Raw genomic sequence first — 21980 nt, forward strand, 5'->3', positions numbered from 1 at the left:
CAGAATTGAGCTTCTCAGTCCTACATGAAAATTGTCCGGGGGAGGGGGCCCTCTTCCAGAAACTTCTCCTCCCACTGCTACAAATTTTGCCAGAGGAAACACTATGTAGCAGTATAGTAGGACAAACAGATCCACAGAGAGGGAGAGGAGTAGCATAGTTTGAGGGAGAGCGAGTCTGGGGCTACAGTTAGATAGAGGGACACTGCAATGAACAGAGTTGTTTAGTGAACAAAATATTACATTACTTGATTTCCTTGAGTGTTTCTTGCTATATCAAAGGATGTGTGTGTCTTAGATGTGTGTCATGCATTATGCTCCCTACCTGCAGTGGACCACCATGGGCTCATCCTTGCCGGTTCGTTTGCTCCGCACCAGGCTGACAAAATCCAGGAAGTCTGATGAGTCGTCTGGGACGCCGTGGTCCGGCCAGGCCACATACTGGATCTGGGTCAACTCCCGGACCTCCTCGCTCTGTCACCATGGCAACACAGTAAAGTCAGTGCAGCGTTCCCATGACAACATGGGGGGGAAATGTGTAGTCTCGTTAAATGGCGTAAAACAAAATGTGTTTCCCCTTTAACATCTATCAGTGACGCCATGGTAACACACACAGGCTACATGTTAATACTGGAAGCCTCATGGCTGTAGAGGCCAGTCACCATGGCAACATGATACATGCATCACATGAGACCGAAAAGAGAACAGCCCACACAAGTCACCATGGCAACGCAGTGCTGCCGCTCTCATCTTTTAAACGCTTAAAGCGATAGTCCCACTGCTGTGTTTGTAATGCTTTTAATAATTTTAGTACCTGGAAGATAGCCTACTGTATTGAGGAGGACTAGCTGTGAACCACCATTTCTGTATGTTTACTTTGACTTCCAAATAGCTAACATTACATTAGCACTGGTCATTGGGAAAAAACAATGACTTGTGAGCATACTGTTACCTCGAAGTGTGTGAGGGTCATGTCTCGGACCAGGAAAGCAGAGTTGCCCTCCTCAGTGAGACAGGCCACCTGGAAGTGGCCGTACGTGGCAGTGCTGTCAGTGTTGGGCCAGTACTGATGACACTTCACCTGTTGGTATAGAGCAACATAAGCCTTTAGCCTCAGCTTAGGAGCCTCAGCCATGGGAGAAAAGAGGATAAATACATACATCTTTACCCAAAAATATAATCAAACAAACGGAGACACAGCTGTCTCTCGATCGCAAAGTTGATTGTATGACACGTACCCGTCCCCTCTCCACCTGAGTGGTGAGCATGACCACCACGGAGGAGCCTTGCTCCCAAGTCATCTGCCAGAAGTCTGGGCAAGTGTTGGGCAGCGGGCCCTGGCACGCAATGTACCGGTTGATCAGGCTCGACGCCGGGATCTCCATCTACAGTACAGAGAGGAGTAGAGAAGAATAAGACCTGTGTGTATGGGTGTATGTTGGGTGAGTGTTCTGTGGTGTGTGTTGCTGTGTGTTAATAAATCCAAGAGTGTGTGGGGTTTCAGTCTTTGGAGTGGAGACTACACCATCTTGGCCAATAGAAAGCCTATTATAGACCTGCTGAACAAAAACGCCACGGTTGGTGTGGGTGGACTGAGGCGAACAGCACTCACGTTGATGTAATTTGCATTAATGTAGTCATCTGTGCTTTTCAGAATGACCCGCGTTGCGTCGTCTATAAACAGAAGAGGGGAGAGAGAAAGAAGGAGTGGAGTGTGAAATGGTGGGTTAACAGTCTTAACACAGATTAACTAAGAAAAGTAGAGTGAACTGTGTGTTTGATACTCACAAGGTGAGATGTCTCTGTAGCGGTTTTTGGAAATGTTCTGAGGTAATTTGGCACACAACATTGTCATTCCAGGCCTCTTCCGGTAAAGTTGCTGTGAGAAAAGAATAAGTGTAAAGAAAATATATGATCATATATATATATATATTTTTTAAAATCATGATCTCGGGAAGGTGGTGGGGCAAAGGGAAGTCCAACCGGTCCTGGCAAAAGTGGAGGCCATCAAATCTTCCAGTGCCAGCTTCTCACCAGGAACTGCACCGATTCTTGGGAATGGCAGTCTACTACCGGGCTTTTTTTAATGTTGTTACAGGCTTTGGCTTTCCTATTTCCTATTTCGTGGTTGGACGTTACCACGTGGGATGCACCTATTGGTGTCACCTCATTAGTCAGTATGTTACACCTGTGCTGGTTTGTCATCTTGTTAGTGGGAAAGTGTTTCACCTGTGCTGGAGCAGGTGATATTTAAGAGTGGCTGGCCCAGTGCACCAATTGTCTTGAGAGATGTGGAGGGTTAATACCTTTAGTTGTCTTTTAGGTTCCAATTGTTGTTGCTTGTCAACTTTCAGTGAACACCCCATGAGTGTCTCTCAGAACCTATCCTAAAACCCACCTGTTTTGTTATGGCTGTTATCAGTGACTCTTTGTTAGTTCCCTTTTTTGTTTGAGCTTCCATTTTTGTTTTTCTTGCATGGGAACATAACAAAATTGATCATGTTGTGAGATGGAAGTTACTTTCTGTTGGTTGTGAGCGAACTTGTCCAACAAAAATGGTCTGAGAATGTTTGCTATGTCTTATAGGCCCACATCTTTGGATAAGCTGCTTCCACCTGCTGTGTGTGGAATTCATAAGATGCTGCTAATCTTTCAAATGAACATACATTGATACATTGTATGTGAAGTGCAATAGCAGATAAAGACCAAAACAAAAATATTAGTATAAACCCACACACATTGTCTCAGTGCATGCCGGTATATTCGGTCTGTGTGTGTGTGTGTGCATTTCCCTTATTCTAGTGTAATAACACAACAGGCCAGAGAAACAGGAAGCTGTTAAGTGTGCCTGATGAAAGACAGGAAGTTATCGGAATGCGGAAAATAAATTATACGACTGGTGTTCCTCACCACATTAAACGAGCAGTCGACGCATCATTGAATTAGCATTCTGTTTTAAAGTAAACTACTTCACTTGGCAATTATTCCTCACAGTAATAGCATAAGTCATTTTCTTCTGTGCCATGAAATAAAGTAAAACATCAATAAAGTTGATATTGTAAAACTTGTTTAACAGTCAAATGCTGAATTTCCCTCCAGAAAGTGGTAACCTCCCTTGTGCCCTGGAGGTAAAAAAAATAGAGCAGAAACTAGGGGGAGCTATTGCTCTCATCACACATCCAGTCACCTCAGAAAGACAAAAGAGCAGTGAACAAGACCAACATGAATCGAGGTGCAACCAAAAATCACAATAATATTAGGAAAAATTGATGCGAGTATTGCTGACAAAAGCTTTTACATTTGTAGGTGAGGGGAGGACTCACATCAAACTGGGTGAGTACTCCCCCGCTGATCAGACCCTCCTTCAGGGTGTTAATGGAATCCCTCCAGGCATCCTGGTCCAGCTGAGAGGGGTCCTGGGGAGACTTCTCTGGGATGTACTGAAAGTCTGGCTCAGTCTCCTGCTTCTCCTCCACCACGTCATAGATGGCTGGGGACATAGGGAAGCAACACGGTTAGTTTAGAACAGTGTCAGAGAGAAACATTCTCAGTGTCAGAGAGAAGAACGGCATCCTATATTATTAATGTACAAGTCTAAGGCTCTGCTTAATATTCACACCAGCAAACCACGTAATAAGCAATTTATAAGGTATGCATTTTTCTAATTGGAAATCTATAGTGTTGTTATTGGAAGGTAGCCTAACTTTTGTTTGGTGTCACCTGTTCTTCAAACCTGTACTGGGATGATTTGGCCTGTTTTAACCTGAGCATTGTAATAATAAACCCAAGGAGATGACTTAGTAATGTAAGTGTAAACATTTAACAAAACCTCTCCTCACCATTGGGCCTGACCAATAGGATGAGCTCTCCTGAGTGGCTCTCACAGCTGGCTTTGATGAACATGACCACCTGGTCGTGAGTGTGCTCTGAGATATCACGACCGTTGATCAAAACCACCTGGTCACCTTCGTTCAGACGAGGGACACACAGGTCAGCCTGTAGAGGGTTGGAGAAGAATGCAATCAGAACACAGTTGGGTCAAGTGGTTAGACTGATACTGGGGAGGATAGACTACAATACTAGGCCTGCATTCATAGAGTAAGTGTCTCAGAGTACTGAGTACTGATCAAGGATCAGGTTTGCCCTGTCCATATCATCCTTCATTATGATCTAAAAGTCAAAACGGATCCTGTATCAGCAGTCCTACTCTGTCTCTGTGACCCTTTGTGAATATGGGCCCCGTAGCAATAGCTTGTGGTAAATTACAACAAAGAGGACTAACTGTTGTTGGTTCACTTTGACTTCATCACCACAGTAACATCCTGAAGCCTTGTTAGCGGAGCTGTGAATGAACTGCTGCTAAGTGACGTCAAATCAGACCAGTTAATTTACTGAGCTACAGCACAAGTGTGAGTTTACTGTACGACTGGCTCTTCTTACTCCAAACAATGGAACGTTTCATATGCTGTGTGTGAGAATCAGAATGAGAGTGAGTGGGGGAAGAGAGAGCGAGAGGGAAAGAAATAGCAAGAGAGTGAGACGAGGGGTAGATATACAGAGAGCGAGAAATGGAGAAAGAAATGTGAGAAATTCAGTGTGAGTGAGAGGGCGGAAGTGATAGAACAAGTGAGAGGTTGTTTGATTATCTCAGAGAGGACAACATGAGTATGTGTACTGTAAATATATGGGGTGTTGCTAGTGATGGGTGGTTAACATACGGATGTCCCAGGGGCCACACGAGACACAATGACAGGCATCTTCTGATCAGCTCCACCCTAAAACCAAGGTAATGGAGAGAGGTAAATAATCTGCCTATTATCCGGAGTGATTTACAGGAGCAATTTGGGTTCAGTGTATTGCTCAAGAGCACAACAGATTTTTCACCTAGTCGGCTCGGGGATTCGAACCAGCAACCTTAAGGTTACTGGCCAAACACTCTTAAACGCTAAGCTACCTGCCGCCCTATATAGGATCAGTATTAGTAGGGCCAGGAGATTACCCTCTGGGCGCATGTTACGGCATATAATTATATAAGGGCATCTACTGTAGGCAGAGGTCTCACCTTGACATTGAAGCCAAATCGTCCACTATCATCCGGCCTCATCTTGAGCAAAACCAGATTGTCGTGAGAGACAACACCGTTCAGCTGTAGAGGAAGAGACAGAGATGCGTTAATACATGTCTACATTGGAAAGGCTATCACAGCCTAGAGAGCTTCTGAAGGGCCTAGAGTTCTTAGAAAACCTAGAGGTCAAGAAAACCTCCTGGCCATAGTTTTAAATCATTTCCGTACAACTGAATTAACCCATTGTGGAACATCATGAAAACCATGAAGCGTAAAAGTGGCAGACAGTCAGGGTGGTTCATAGGCTTACACCCCAAAAGTCTACAGCCCAAAAGCCTGTTTTAGCATGGGTAGCACCATTGAGGACTATCACCATTTTGAAGTAGTCAAGTGGGTTGGAATTGCTATGGGTTAAGGATCACATAATGATGAGACATATATCTACAGTTAACTGCCAAATAATAGAAAATAATGAAATATACAAAGTATATTGAAAGCAGGTGCTTCCCCACAGGTGTGGTTCCTGAGTTAATTAAGCAATTAACATTACATCATGCTTAGGGTCATGAAAAAAAAGTGGTGGGCAGACCATTATTTTGTCTACCATGGCAACGCCCCCATAGGATGAAAATGCCCACAACCAGAGGGAACGAGTGGTAGTGCTGAGCGATTAGTGCTTTTGTAAGGTTGGCTTGGTTTCGGTTCGATAATTTAAAAAAATTATCACGGGTTTCGATTTTGGTTTTGATATTACATACAGTGCATTCGGAAAGTATTCAGACCCCTTGACTTTTTCAACATTTTGTTACATTACAGCCTTATTCAAAAATTGATTAAATACACCCCCCCCCCCTTCAATCTACACACAATACCCCATAAAGACAAAGCAAATATAGGTTTGGAAAGTATATATATAAAAAATAATAATAATTAAATATCACATTTACATAAGTATTCAGACTCTTTACTCAGTACTTTGTTTAAACACCTTTGGCAGCAATTACAGCCTCGAGTATTCTTTGGTATGTGTTACGAACCTCTTTGGCCCTGCAGTCTAGGGGGGATGGAAACGAGACCCGTAACATATCTCATGCAAATCATAACAGTGAATAGGAACAGTGAGAACTAAAAACAACAGACAACATAAATCTACCGTCAAACACTTAAGGTTGATTGTTCAAACACACGGTAAATGGAGGGGGGGGGGGGGGGGGGCTGAGCTGGACCCAAGGAAAGAAATAAGAAATATCCAAAAAACCCTAAGCTAGTCTTACTTGCTTAAATAACCGCTAGCTAACTAACCAATAAAATACAGTGGGTGGTCCGCCCAGTTCTAACTAGGGTTCTTAGACAAAGTTTTCCTACGGGTAATGTATGCCCATGGGCAACTTGGCTTTGTACCACCTTTTCCCACCAACAAACAGTCATACACCATAACAATACATACTCACATAATAATGTACAAATGTGACATGTAGGTACAAAAACAAAAGAGAGGTAACTGCAGAGATAACTGATTGGGATCCTTTTAAACCAAGGGAAAGGGGATGTGAATGGGTAAGGGAAAAGGAGCAGGTGTGTCTTCTGATTGGCGACTGATTGGTGACTGATGAGTGACACCTGTGACTAGGGCAGAAGGAAAGAAAATACACACAGGATACCTGTATCCGTAACAGTATGACACTACAAGCTTGTGGCACATCTGTATTTGGGGAGTTTCTCCCATTCTTCTCTGCAGATCCTCTCAAGCTCTGTCAGGTTGGATGGGAAGCATCCCTGCACAGCTATTGTCTGGTCTCTCCAAAGATGTTCGATCAGGTTCAAGTCCGAGCTCTGGCTGGGCCACACAAGGACATTGAGACTTGTCCCGAAGCCACTCCTGCATTGTCTTGGCTGTCTGCTTAGGGTTGTTGTCCTGTTGGAAGGTAAACCTTCGCCCCAGTCTGAAGTCCTGAGCACTCTGGAGCAGGTTTTTAATCAAGGATCTCTGTGTACTTTACTCAGTTCATCTTTCCCTTGATCCTGACTAGTCTCCCAGTCCCTGCCGCTGAAAAACATCCCACAGCATGATGCTGCCACCACCATGCTTCACCGTAGAAATGGTGCCATGTTTCCTCCAGAAATAATACTTGGCATTCAGGTCAAAGAGTTCAATCTTGGTTTCATCAGACCAGATAATCTTGTTTCTCATGTTCTGAGAGTCTGTAGGTGCCTTTTAACAATCTCCAAGCAGGCGGTCATGTACCTTTAACTGAGGAGTGGCTTCCATTTGGCCAATCTACCATAAATGCCTGATTGGTGGAGTGCTGCAGAGATGGTTGTCCTTCTTGAAGGTTCTCATATCTCCACAGAGGAACTATAGAGCTCTGTCAGAGTGACCTTCGGGTTCTTGGTCACCTCCCTCACCAAGTCCCTTCTGCTTTGATTGCTCAGTTTGGCCAGGCAGCCAGCTCTAGGACGAGTCTTGGTGGCTCCAAACTTCTTCCATTTAAGAATGATGGAGGCCACTGTGTTCTTGGGCACCTTCAATGCTGAAGAAATTTTTTGGTAACCTTCCCCAGATCTGTGTCTCGTAGCTCTATGGACAAATCCTTAGACCTCATAGCTTGGTTTTTGCTCTGACATGCACTATCAACTGTGGGACCTTATATAGACCGGTATGTGACTTTCCAAATCATGTCCAATAAATTGAATTTACCACAGGTGGACTCCAATCAAGTTGTACAAACATCTCAAGGATGATCAATGGAAACAGGATGCACCTGAGCAAAATTTCAAGTCTCAGCAAATAGTCTGAATACTTATGTAAATAAGGTTTCTGATTTTAATTTATAATAAATTTGCAAACATCTCAAAAAATATGTTTTCCCTTTGTCATGCAAACAAGCCATTTGCCACACATGCCTGCCATCATTCACTTTGAACTGGACTGTGTGTTTACAGGCAGCTGCAACAGGGTGACTTTAGATCATTACAACACATTCGCCAAAATCCAGAAAATACACCTGAATTGATTTCTGCAAATATGTAAAACACCACGGTAGTCCTCTTACATTTGGGAACTTTACAATCCTATTGATCAAACAACCATGAGAAGGTAGGCTCTCTCCCTCAGTTATGAACATCAACAAGAAAAAAACGAATGCTAGCCAGAGCAAGATGAGCTAAAATATAACAGAGGAACATTAGATAAAATCTCTCAATTTCACTGATAAACAATGGGGAATTGTAGTCCACTCGTTCTTCTGCAGCTTGCCTGCCTGGCTAAAGTTGGCTAGCTTGCGATAACTACTTCCAGATACAAATTATAGAACACCTCACTGACCATTTTACTCGCCCTAGCAGAGCTGGTTAGCTAGGCTGTTTACATGTTATCTAGAGCGTTTGTGACTAACAAATAATTGTATTACCTACGTTTACTGACACCGGTCATATTCAGCGGGTGTTGCGCATTTGTAAATTCATCAGTTATTCTGTGCTCTGGGACACTAAAGACTACAGTGCTCTGAAATCGGAGTAGATAGCATATCTCTTGCGTTCGCAAATTCACTCTAACTGGATAACAGTCGTTCAAGTTCTTGCTAGCTAACCAAATGGCACCTGCTGGGTATAGCCACCAAAAAAACGATATCGGGGAAAAGTCATTCACTCACCACTCCAGGCAGCAGCTCTATAGAGATGACTGGGAATTAAATAAAAAAGTCATCAAATAAAACAAGTATTTTATTAAAGTGTAAAAGTCATGTGAATAAATGGTCAAGTGATGAGCAGTAATAGGCAGTCACTACCATCATGGGACTTTTAGCTAGCTAGCTAATGTTACTGTGTTTTTTGCTTGCTACATAAATAGATACGCTAGCCTATTAGCCATGTTATGACTGACTGGTGATCATTGCGCTTACTAGTTTGATTGTGTTGACATTCCCAGCCTTAGTTACATTCCTCTGTTTCTGTCCAAAATATTAAGTAATTGAAACTGAAAAAGTGCATCCCGAATGGAGGCAGCAAACAATGCACTAGGCCATGTGATTTACAACCTGATAGCAATTTTTTTGGGGACTACCAATATTAAATCATGCATTGAACTGCATTCCATCTATTCTGCCAGCAATGCCTTCGTGTGCATCATGGAACATTGAGTCAAATAAAACCTATTTTAAAAACCTCATAAAAAGCTGGTTTTGTAGCACAAACTGTGAATTTTATATTTTTGACTTGATATTATGATTGTCTGTTTTATATCTGCAAAATAGTTCAACGCTGTCAGTTCCACTTTAAAAGCACTGGTTTAATGCTGGAACACTGAATAAAACAATTACTAAAAGTCCCATGATAGTGACGGCCTATTACTGCTCATCACTTAACCATCATTTATTTACATGACTTTTACACTTTAATAAAATACTTGTTTTATTTGATGACTATTATTTCATTCCCATTCATCTCCATAGAGCTGCTGCCTATGCTGTCTGACAAAATCATTATTTTAGTAGTTCTTCAAAGTAAATAAGGCATACTTATGACTGCTGAATACCAACAATCAAATCAATTAGATCATGTACTTTCAACCTCAAAGCAACTGCTTTCTATCCCTCTCGATCAAGCGTTCTCTCGTCTCTCTTTCTGCTCCGCACAGACCAGACAAGTTTAAGCAGGCTCGCAATGGATCATGGTCATTATAGTTAATTACCAAGTTTTCTGCACAAAACTGTTGAATATTGGCCTGTTGGAATTCCCAACTACATCGCACAGTTCAGGCTTCATACGACTTATCTCCACAGAAACTGCACATCGAGCTCACAGATAAAAATCTAACGAAATGGAATTCAAATAATTGAACAGACGTTGGTCAATTAGTTGTTTAAAAAAAATAACGTTGGTTAATAAGTTTTTTTAAATTATCACTCGGTACTAACGAGTGGTCACTGAATGGTTTGATGAGCATGAAAACGATGTAAACCGGAAATCCATGGCTCTCTCAGTCACCAGATCTCAACCCAATTGAACACTTATGGGAGACTCTGGAGCAGCGCCTGAGACAACGTTTTCCACCACCATCAACAAAACACAAAATTATGGAATTTCTTGTGGAAGGGTGTTGCATTCCTCCAAGAGAGTTCCAGACACTTGTGGAATCTATGCCAAGGTGCATTGAAGCTGTTCTGGCTCATGGTGTCCAACGCCCTATTAGGACACTTCATGTTGGCGTTTCCTTTAGTTACCTGTAAGTCTATGGGGTGGTCTTACCGTGGATTTGTCAGTTGCCATGGGGATGTCATACATCTCATTGATGTGGTTGTCTAGGAGACTCTGCTGGGAGTGGTCCTGGATGATCTGGCTCAGGTTCTTCCTGGACTGTTTGGGAGGTAGGGCCGGGGGCTGACCATCTACTGTCTCTGGGGATCTGTAGAGAGAGACAGTGTTAGCTAATGGTACCGTACATTCTGTCTGTCAGTCAGTGAAGTCCTTGATCCTTCTTCAAGATAAGACACGTTCCATTTCCTAAAATCCAACAGAACTCAGTAAACCATTGAGCGAATCAGAGTTTTTGGTTTAGCTGAGACTCCAGTTGCTCCTGTGGCCATTGGCCAATAGCAAAGCAGAGCTGCTACAGTACATTCTCCAACAGGGAGACACAGTGGGTGTGTGTTATTCTGTGTACCCAGAGTCATACATGCACACATACAGTTGAAGACAGAAGTTTACATACACTTAGGTTGGAGTCATTAAAACTCGTTTTCAACCACTCCACAAATTTCTTGTTAACAAACTACAGTTTTGGCAAGTCGGTTAGGACATCTACTTTGTGCATGACACAAATAATTTTACCAACAATTTTTTACAGACATATTATTTCACTGTATCACAATTCCAGTGGGCCAGAAGTTTACATACACTAAGTTGACTGTGCCTTTTAAACAGCTTAGAAAATTCCAGAAAATGTCATGGCTTTAGAAGCTTCTGATAGGCTAATTGACATCATTTGAGTCAATTGGAGGTGTACCTGTGGATGTATTTCAAGGTCTACCTTCAAACTCACTGCCTCTTTGCTTGACATCATGGGAAAATCAAAATAAATCAGCCAAAACGTCAGAATTTTTTTTTGTAGACCTCCACAAGTCTGATGAACATCCTTGGGAGCAATTTCCAAACGCCTGAAGGTACCACGTTCATCTGTACAAACAATAGTACGCAAGTATAAACACCATGGGACCACGCAGCCGTCATACTGCTCAGGAAGGAGACGCGTTCTGTCTCCTAGAGAAGAACGTACTTTGAGGCGAAAAGTGCAAATCAATCACAGAACAGCAGCAAAGGACCTTGTGAAGATGCTGGAGGAAACAGGTACAAAAGCATCTATATCCACAGTAAAACGAGTCATATATCGACATAACCTGAAACGCCGCTCAGCAAGGAAGAAGCCACTGCTCCAAAACCACCATAAAAAATCCAGACTACGGTTTGCAATTGCACATGGGGACAAAGATCGTACTTTTTGGAGAAATGTCCTCTGTTCTGATGAAACAAAAATATAACTGTTTGGCCATAATGACCATCGTTATGTTTGGAGGAAAAAGGGGGAGGCTTGCAAGCCGAAGAACACCATCCCAACCGTGAAGCACGGGGGTGGCAGCATCATGTTGTGAGGGTGCTATGCTGCAGGATTGACTGGTGCACTTCACAAAATAGATGGCATCATGAGGTAGGAAAATTATGTGGATATATTGAAGCAACAGTCAGGAAGTTAAAGCTTGGTCGCAAATGGGTCTTCCAAATGGACAATGACCCCAAGCATACTTCCAAAGTTGTGGCAAAATGACTTAAGGACAACAAAGTCAAGGTATTGGAGTGGTCGTCACAAAGCCCTGACCTCAATCCTATAGAAAATGTGAGGGCAGAACTGAAAAAGTGTGTGCGAGCAAGGAGGCCTACAAACCTGACTCAGTTACACCAGCTCTGTCAGGAGGAATGGGCCAAAATTCACCCAACTTATTGTAGGAAGCTTGTGGAAGGCTACCCAAAAGTTTGACCCAAGTTAAACAATTGAAAGGCAATGCTACCAAATACTAATTGAGTGTATGTAAACTTCTGACCCACTGGGAATGTGATGAAAGAAATAAAAGCTGAAATAAATCATTCTCTACTATTATTTCACATTCTTTAAATAAAGTGGTGATCCTATCTGACCTAAGACGGGGAATTTTTACTAGAATTAAATGTCAGGAATTGTGAAAAACTGAGTTTAAATGTATTTGGCTAAGGTGTATGTAAACTTCTGACTTCAACTGTACACACACAGCGTTGGTCCAATGCGGTTTCTGTCCGCCACTTTCTCTATAGTTGTTGCTAAGTGATAATTGCCGCTTCCACGTTGTGGTGTTTATTTCTGATAGTTTTCAAAAACCTATGAAGATGTCCATTGAATGCAGACATGCAATTTGTTGACACCACAACACAGTACAGACTAGGATACACATTATCCCAAAAGCGTCGCGATAAAAATGTCTTAAATACGCTGCTATGTTGTGCTTGTTTAAAGCGGGTAAGTACAGAATTTCACCACGGACATTTAAAGAGTAAAGCCTCCGACATGGCAGCCGTGCTAAAACCTGGCTGAACTCTATATACATTATATGGCTCTTTGTGTACCTAACCCACCTAGTCACAGTGGGGGTGTGTGATAGTGTACCTAACCATCCTAGTCATTCAACCACAGAATTCACAGGAGGCCCAGGGGGAGTAGAGGCCAGTCATGGCCAGTTCACAGCACATTGTCTTTGTTTAGCGTCCTGTATGCCGGGCTGGTGTCACAACACAGGAGACACTGGCCTGGTCCGGAGGGGGACCCTGCAGGAAGGACAGACAGGCCTCTCCAACATAAACAGACACTATGCTGACATCAGCCACAGGGCTGGGGGGAGGGAGAGACGGGCAGGACTACTGCTCACTGACCACAGGAAGACGCAACGTAACACACTTTATCAAATACTAGTTTACTAGTTTAAGCTTGGTCTGAAATGCTGGAGAGCTGGCTTTACAAAAACAGATTGGTGTATTCCACTAATTACATCAAGACAATAAGATATAACGTGCTACAATTGCGGTCCTTTTTCACAATGACTAAAGTCAGGGAAAGTTCAATATTCTCTTTATTCTTTAAAGTACAGTCTAGGGTCAGCCGCCTTTCAAGTGACAGTGTAGTGGGATGTTTTCCTGGTTTACAGATCAGGTTGTAGAGGGGGAGGTATTACATGACCTGGTTGCTATGCTTTGGTTTCAACCGCCTGAAACCTTATCCTCACTGAGCGAAGGCTACGTGACAGGGAATATGGCTGTTTTTATGTTTATTTTTGAGAGAGCAGAAGAGAGAATCTATGTGCGTGTGTGTCACTGGATATAGCAATGATGTGTGATTTCTCAGGAATAGTGAGCAGGTGGTTATGTCATCTTCTGGGTCAGTGACAAAAGAGATGAGCAAATGGCTTGGCACGGAATGTGGGTGCGTGCAAGTGTGCATGTACGCGTGTGCCTGTGTGTGTGGGAATGCAGAAGTGAAATGAGAGCGAAATAGGGAGGGAAAGTATATATGGTGAGTGTAGGCATGTTTGTGTGCATATGCATAGCTTAAATAGGGATTATGTACGTGTCAGAACTATTCCCTCCATTCCCAGTACAGGTGCAGTATCTGTACTAATGCTGGTGACATAGTTCTTGGTAAGATAACACAGCAGAACATATAAAAACCATTCCTGCTCTAAGACAAGACAGTAACATATGGAGAGACTCGGACAGAGAGGCTATTAATCGTCCTCCACTCCTAGTGGCACTTACCCAATCTAGCCTAATAATAAACAGTTACTGGAACTCTGAAAGGCATCTCGAAGAACATAACAGCCAAAGGAACTGGAGTACAGGGTTGGTTGAGGTTGGGATGACGGGCAGAGGGACGACAGAGGGTGGGAGCGGGACAGGGTGAGGCCAGAGCTGGGTTTACAAGTTGAACATAGCCCCAATCATCAGGGCAACCCAACCCTAGTAGCCCAGGGGTTAGGCTACTCTCAGATATCAGTGGACCAACACTGCAGTAGACTAGAGCCACGGGCATTTTGACCTAAGAGGGTTATACGGCTCCCAGTCAGACAGGCCAAAGGCATTGTTATTGTTACTAGTACTGTGTTGATCACCCCCCAACCCCCATCCTGCTCCATCCCAGCCCTGCCGAACCCCCTCCATGCCCCCAGAGCTGTAAACACTTCATTTTTTTACAGCCCACGTTCAAAGTCTCTGTTTCCATTTAAGCCCATTAAATGACATTTGGGAAAGGGTGTGAACTGTAATTGTAAGCCACAGACCACAGGCTAACCGTTAAAAATCAGCTGTTTCAGCAGTCGGAGTAGACAGCATGGCACTGGAACTGTCAAGTCCAATTTAATGTGGCTCCCATAGATTTTTAGACAGCGGCTTTAGTGGGGACGTTAACAGTGGAATCTATGCACTGTCACCAACTTTCATCCTCATTAACAACTATAGTGGTGTTTGTTTGGGAGGGAGCTGGTGAGAGATCTTCCATTATAATGTTTGACAGTCATTCTCTGAGCACGAACATATTGTTTCAGTGTAGGCCTAGTCTCTTGTACTGGGCTATAACTAGGGGCCAGAGTTGTTCCTGGTCAGATCATGCAGTCATGTCAACAGGGCTACTCCTAACCACCACCTCTCTCATCTTCCTCACTACTGCAGTGTGTCCAGTGTCCACAAGGGGTCAGACTTACGAGTGGAGTCCAGTCTGATGCAGTTGCCTTGAGTGGATGAGGCTGACTCGTGATTGGGGTGAGAGTGTGGCAGCAGACTTACGGGGTAGAGTCGAGGCTGATGGAGTTGGCCTGGGTAGAGGACGCGGATTTGTGATTGGAGAAGACAGGGAGGCTGGGCGAGGCGTGAATCACATGGTCCACCAGGTGCCCAACCGACGACGGCCGCATCCTCGTCCCTTCCTGTACGAACGAGTTCCGGCTGCACGCATACACACAAATCGGTGGTTAGGAGGATTGTGTGTGTAATCAAAGCAAATGAATGTACGCTATCCACAGTTGGAATTTTTATTTTATTTGGATTCTATGTTTTGTCCAGCTCTCTGAAACATTTGAATGTGTATAATTCCTTTCACTCATGCAATGAAATGTGTCAGTACCATTACCGAAGGTATTGGAACTGGAATTCCCTCACAATGTACAGCGCATTCGGGAAGTATTCAGTCCCCTCGACTTTATCCGCATTACGTGTTACAGCCTTATTCTAAAATGGATTAAATCCCCTCAATCTACACACAATACCCCATAATGACAAAGCAAAAACAGGTTTTTGCAAATGTATTGAAAATAAAAAAATCACATTTACCCAAGTATTCAGACCCTTTACTTAATACTTTGTTGAAGCACCTTTGGCAGATCCTCTCAAGCTCTGTCAGGTTGGATGGGAAGCCACTCCTGCGTTGTCTTGGCTGTGTGCTTAGGGTCGTTGTCTTGGCTGTGTGCTTAGTGTCGTTGTCCTGTTGGAAGGTGAACCTTCACCCCAGTCTGAGGTCCTGAGCGCTCTGTAGCAGGTTTTCATCAAGGATCTTTCTGTACTTTGCTCTGTTCATCTTTCCCTTGGTCCTGACTAGTCTCCCTGCCACTGAAAAACATCCCCACAGCATGTTGCTGCAACCACGTTTCACCTTAGGGATGGTGCCAGGTTTCTTCCAGACGTGACGCTGAGCATTCAGGCCAAAGAGTTCAATCTTGGTTTCATCAGACCAGATAATCTTGTTTCTCATGGTCTGAGAATCGTTAGGTGCCTTTTGGCATACTCCAAGTGGGCTGTCATGTGCCTTTAACTGAGGAGTGGCTTCTGTCTGGCCACACTACGATAAAAGCCTGATTGGTGGAGTGCTGCAGAGACAGTTGTCCTTCTGGAAGGTTCCCCATCTCCACAGAGGAACTCTGGACCTCTGTCAGAGTGACCATTGGGTTCTTGGTCAACTCCCTGACAAAGGCCCTTCTCCCCTGATTGCTCAGATTGGCCAGGAGGCCAACTCGAGGAAGAGTCTAGGTGGTTCCAAACTTCCATTTAAAAATTATGGAGGCCACTGTGTTCTTGGGGAGTCAATGCTGCAGAAACTTTTTTGTACCCTTTATCAGATCTGTGCCTCAACACAATCCTGTCTCGGAGCTCTAAATCAAATCGTATTGGTCACATACACATGTTATTTCGGGTGTAGCGAAATGCTCCAACAGTGCAGTAGTATATCAATTCAGAACAACACACACAAATCTAAAAGTAAAAGAATGGAATTAAGAAATATATAAAATATTGCCATTGACTAAAATAAAGCAGAATCGAATACAGTATATACATATGAGGTGAGTAAAGCAGTATGTAAACATATTAATATTATTTAATTGTTCCCTTAAAGTGGCCAGTGATTCCAACTATGTACAGTTGAAGTCGGAAGTTTACATACACTTAGGTTGGAGCCATTAAAACTTGTTTTCAACCACTCCACAAACGTATTGTTCACAAACTATAGCTTTGGCAAGTCGGTTAGGACATCTACTTTGTGCATGACAAGTGATTTTTCAAACAATTGTTTACAGAGAAATTATTTCACTGTATCACAATTCCAGTGGGTCAGAAGTTTACATACACCAAGTTGACTGTGCCTTTAAACAGCTTGGAAAATTCCAGAAAATGATGTCATGGCTTTAAAAGTTTCTGATAGGCTAATTGACATCATTTGAGTCAATTGGAGGTGTACCTGTATTTCAAGGCCTACCTTCAAACTCACTGCCTCTTTGCTTGACATCATGGGAAAATCAAAAGAAATCAGCCAAGACCAGAAAAAAAATTGTCTGGTTCATCCTTGGGAGCAATTTCCAAATGCCTGAAGGTACCACGTTCATCTGTACAAACAATAGTACGCAAGTATAAACACCATGGGACCACGCAGCTGTCAAACCGCTCAGGAAGGAGACGCGTTCTGTCTCCTAGAGATGAACGTACCTTGGTGCGAAAAGTGCAAATCAATCCCAGAACAACAGCAAAGGACCTTGTGAAGATGCTGGAGGAAACAGGTACAAAAGTATCTATATCCACAGTAAAACAAGTCCTAAATTGACATAACCTGAAAGGCCGCTCCACAAGGAAGAAGCAGTTTCGGTACCAGTGGTGATATAGCCCAACAGAATGCTCTCAATTGGGCATCTGTAAAAGTTTGTGAGGGTTTTAGGTGACAAGCCAAATTTCTTCAGCCTCCTGAGGTTGAAGAGGCGCTGTTGCCCCTTCACCACACTGTCTGTGTGGGTGGACCATTTCAGATCGGCGTACACATCACTGATGAAGAACTTTAAGCTTTCCACCTTCTCAACTGCGGTCCCGTCGATGTGGATAGGAGTGTGCTCCTTCTGCTGTTTCCTGAAGTCCACAATCAGCTACTTTGGTTTGTTGATGTTGGTTGAGAGGTTATTTTCCTGGCACCACTCTCCCTGGGCACTCACTTCCTCTCTGTAGGCTGTCTCGTCATTGTTGGTAATCAGGCCTACTACTGTTGTGTCGTCTGTAAACTTCATGACTGAGTTGGAGGCGTGAGTGGCCACACAGTCATGTGTAAACAAGGAGTACAGGAGGGGGCTGAGCACGCACCATTGTGGAGCCCCTGTGTTGAGGATCAGCGAAGCGGAGGTGCTGTTTCCTACCTTCACCACCTGGGGGGGGGGCGGCCCATCAGAACGTCCAGGTCGCAGTTGCACAGGGCGGGGTTCAGATCCAGGGCCCCGAGCTTAACGATGAGTTTGGAGGGTACTATGGTGTTGAATGCTGAGCTATAGTCAATGAACAGCATTCCTACATAGGCATTCCTCTCAGATGGGATAGGGCAGTGTGCAGGTGATTGCATCGTCTGTGAATCTATTGGGGTGTCAGGTAAGGTAAAGGTGGATATGATCCTTAACTAGCCCCTCAAAGCACTTCATGATGACAGAAGTGAGTGCTACGGGGTGATAGTAATTTAGTTCCGTTACCTTTGCTTTCATGGGAACAATAGTGGAAATATTGAAGCAAGTGGGGACAGTAGACTGGGATAGGGATAGATTGAATATGTCCATCAACACTCCAGCCAGCTGATCTGTGCATGCTCTGAGGAAGCGGCTATGGATACCGTCTGGGCCGGCAGCCTTGCGAGGGTTAACACGCATAAATGTCTTACTCATGTCGGCCATGGAGAATGAGCCCCCACGTCGGTGGCACTGTGTTATCCTCAAAGAGGGTGAAGCAAGATGGAAAACCAGCCACGTCGTGGACACCCTTTGTAGTCTGTAATTGTCTGTAGACCCTGCCACATACGTCTCGTGTCGGAGCTGTTGAATTGCGACTCCACTTTGTCTCTGTACTGATGTTTTGCCTGTGATTGATATACGGAGGAAATAACTACACTGTTTGTATTCGGCCATATTCCCAGTCACCTTGCCAATGATGAATGCAGTGGTTCTTGCGCGAATGCTGCCATCTATCCACAGTTTATGGTTTGGGTAGGTTTTAAAAAGTCACATTGGGTACAAAATCTCCTATACACTTCCTGTTGAACCGTAACCGTGTATTCGTCGATGTGTTGGTAGAACGCTGGTAGGCTTTTCCTCAAATTTGCTTTGTTAAAAATCCCCAGCTACAATAAATGCTGCCTCAGGATATGTTGTTTCCAGTTTGAATAAAGTCCAGTGTAGTTCTTTGAGGGCCGTCGTGGTATCGGCTTGAGGGGGAATATACACGGCTGTGACTATAACCGAAGAGAATTCTCTTGGGAGGAAATAAGGTAGGCATTTGATTGAGGTATTCTAGGTCGAATGAACAAAAGGACTTGAGTTTCTGTATGTTACCATAATCACACCATGAGTAGTTAATCATGAAACATACACGCCTGCCTTTCTTCTTCCCGGAGAGTTCTTTATTCCTGTCTGCGCGATGTACTGAGAATGTTACAATCCCTGATGTCTTTCTGGAAGGAAATCCTCACCCTGAGCTCATCTACTTTATTATCCAGAGACTGTACATTAGCGAGTAATAAACTCGGAAGCGTTGGATAGTGTGCACGCCTCCTGAGTCGGACTAGAAGTCCACTCCGAATACCTCTTCTCCACCGACGGTGTTTTGGAGCAGCCTCTGGAATAAGTTCAATTGCTCTCGGGGGTACGAACAAAGGATTCAATTCGGGAAAGACATATTCCTGGATGAGGTGTCGACGAGTAGGTAAACCACCACTTCCCTCCGTATTATTCGCCAAAGTGCAATCATGGGCAAACCAACTGGATGATCTACGATTAAGACTAAACTGTAATATCTTGTTTCACAGAGACGTGGCTGAACGACGACACGGATAATACAGAGTTGGCTGGATTCTCCATGTATCAGCAGGACAGAGCAGCTACGTCTGGTAAGACGAGGGGTGGGGGTGTGTATTGGTCAGTAACTGCTGGTGCGCAATGTCTAAAATTAAAGAAATCTCAAGGTATTGCTCACCTGAGGTAGAATACCTCATGATAAGCTGTACACCACACTATCTACCAAGAGAGTTCTCATCCATATTATTCGTAGTCATCTATTTATCACCACAAATCGATGCTGGCACTAATACCGCACGCAAAGAGCTGTATAAGCCTATAAGCAAGCAAGGAAATTCATCCAGAAGCGGCGCTCCTAGTGGCAGGGGACTTTAATGCAGGCAAATTTAAATCAGTTTTACCTAATTTCTACCAGCATGTCACATTTGCAAACAGAGGGAAAAACAACTCTAGACCACCTTTACTCAAAACACAGAGACGCATACAAAGCTCTCCCTCGCCCTCCATTTGGCAAATCTGACCATAATTCTATCCGCCTGATTCCTGCTTACAAGCAAAAACTAAAGCAGGAAGTACCAGTGACTCACTCAATAAGGATGTGGTCAGATAACACTGATGCTAAACTACTACGACTGTTTTGCTTGCACAAACTGGAATATGATCCGGGATTCATCCAATGGCACTGAGGAGTATACCACCTCAGTCACCGGCTTCATCAATAAGTGCATTGATAACGTCCTCACAGTGACCGTACATACATTTCCCAACCAGAAGCCATGTATTACAGGCAACATCCGCACCGAGCTAAAGGCTAGCGCTGCTTTCAAGGAGCGGGACCCTAATCCAGAAGCTCATAAGAAATCATGCTATGCCCTCAGGCAAAGTGTCAATACAGGACTAAGATTGAATCCTACTACACCAGCTCTGATGTTCGTCGGATGTGGCAGGGCTTGAAAAATATCACAGACTACAAAGGGAAACGCAGCCACGAGCTGCCCAGTGACGTGAGCCTAACAGATGAGCTAAATGCCTTTTATGCTCACTTCGAGGCAAGCAACACTGAAGCATGCATGAGAGCACCAGCTGTTCCGGACGACTGTGATCACGCTCTCTGTAGCTGATGTGAGCAAGACCTTTACACAGGTCAACATTCATAAAGCACCATCAACACCACTGAGCTGCTGGTCTACGGACAATTCCTTTGAACTCAAGGCTTGGTTTTTGCTCTGACATGCACTGTCAAGTGTGGGACCTTATATAGACAGGTGTGTGCCTTTCCAAATCAATCAAATGAATTGACCACAGGTGGACTTGATTGAAGTTGGAGAAACATCAAGGATGATCAATGGAAACAGGATGCACCGGAGCTCAATTTCAAGTCTTATAGCAAAGGGTCTGACTACTTATTTACATAAGGTATTAGTGTAATAAATTTGCAAAAATTTCTAAAAACCTGTTTTTGCTTTGTCATTATGGGGTAGTGTGTGTAGATTGATGAGGAAAACAATTAATTTAATCAATTTTAGAATAAGGCTGTAACAACAAATTTAGGTAAAAGGGAAGGGGTCTGAATACTTTCCAAATGCACTGTCTCGCCCTCTCGAAGATCATGATATGTGGGCATTATATTAGGACATGGTATAAGGAGTAGTGTCAGGAACTTACTGGTTAGGGGTTCCGGGTGGGGAGCGTGTGGGCAGGCTCTGGGTCTCCAGCCTCTCGTCTGATAAGCTGTTCCGGCTCACAGCCTCCCAGTCTGTCCCGCCCATGAACTTCCTGGCCAGGGGCTTACTGGGAGACCTACTCAGAAAGGAAACACAATCAATCACATGACCAAGCCAAGGAGAAAGTGATACTACTGACCAATGGGATGGAGGACTGTGATAAAGGAGATGGGGGGAAAAAGGCACCCTATTCCCTATATAGTGCACTATCTTTAACCAGGACCTACATAGAGTGCACTAATAAGGCAGTAAATGAATGCTAATTAGCTGGTGCTCGTTCACCATCACTTCTTATATTGACTTTGGGCATTACAGATTTAAGGCCGTCTTACTCTTATAGCATACTCTTAGAGGACCTTATAGCAGTAACGCGGCCTAACAGATACATTCAGAATGCATCTGTTCATATACATGTACAGACCGTACAGTGCTGTGGTGCATTACGTACCTGGCGAACACCCGGTCCTTGATCCCCTTCTCTTTGCCATACTGCACCGACTGCACCTCTGTCCTCCCGCTGCAGAGACAACGTTCAAACAACATCCAACCATCATTTAATACCATTCAGCCACATATTACAAACTGCTGTGCTGCACCTTACTTCCCAACATGCGCTTCAATAATGCATAAAAAAACTCCTCTCCACTTCGTGTTTGTTTCAACCATGTCTCAGACTTTTCTCCAAAACCCCGATTTGTCACAGCACAATCTAGAACGATGAAACTCAGAAGTTTTAGCCCCCTCATCACCTCCACTCACAGCACAGCTCAGAGCAAATACTCAAGTATTTAAATTTCAACAGTGAACAGTTTACATTTGTTT

The 21980-nt window shown here is 43.8% G+C and overlaps 1 protein-coding gene across 3 annotated transcripts in view; it reads right to left on the reverse strand.

Annotated features, from left to right (window-relative positions):
- The window catches only part of LOC139546743 (tyrosine-protein phosphatase non-receptor type 4-like), a 103215-nt gene that overhangs the window by 22270 nt on the left and 58965 nt on the right, over positions 1–21980 (reverse strand). For 2 of the 3 annotated variants that reach the window (XM_071355484.1, XM_071355483.1), the window contains 13 exons: positions 21607–21675; positions 21100–21234; positions 14918–15076; positions 10310–10466; positions 5060–5143; positions 4716–4772; positions 3837–3993; positions 3321–3487; positions 1786–1876; positions 1610–1671; positions 1236–1382; positions 950–1078; positions 323–471 (listed from right to left, as the gene is read on the reverse strand). In XM_071355484.1, coding sequence (XP_071211585.1) covers positions 323–471; positions 950–1078; positions 1236–1382; positions 1610–1671; positions 1786–1876; positions 3321–3487; positions 3837–3993; positions 4716–4772; positions 5060–5143; positions 10310–10466; positions 14918–15076; positions 21100–21234; positions 21607–21675 — 1563 coding nt within the window. The remainder of the gene's footprint in view (positions 1–322; positions 472–949; positions 1079–1235; positions 1383–1609; positions 1672–1785; positions 1877–3320; positions 3488–3836; positions 3994–4715; positions 4773–5059; positions 5144–10309; positions 10467–14917; positions 15077–21099; positions 21235–21606; positions 21676–21980) is intronic. The other variant, XM_071355485.1, reaches the window with a different exon arrangement.

The sequence above is a fragment of the Salvelinus alpinus genome, chromosome 20 (assembly GCF_045679555.1).
Source record: "Salvelinus alpinus chromosome 20, SLU_Salpinus.1, whole genome shotgun sequence".
In the NCBI taxonomy this organism is placed as follows: domain Eukaryota; kingdom Metazoa; phylum Chordata; class Actinopteri; order Salmoniformes; family Salmonidae; genus Salvelinus; species Salvelinus alpinus.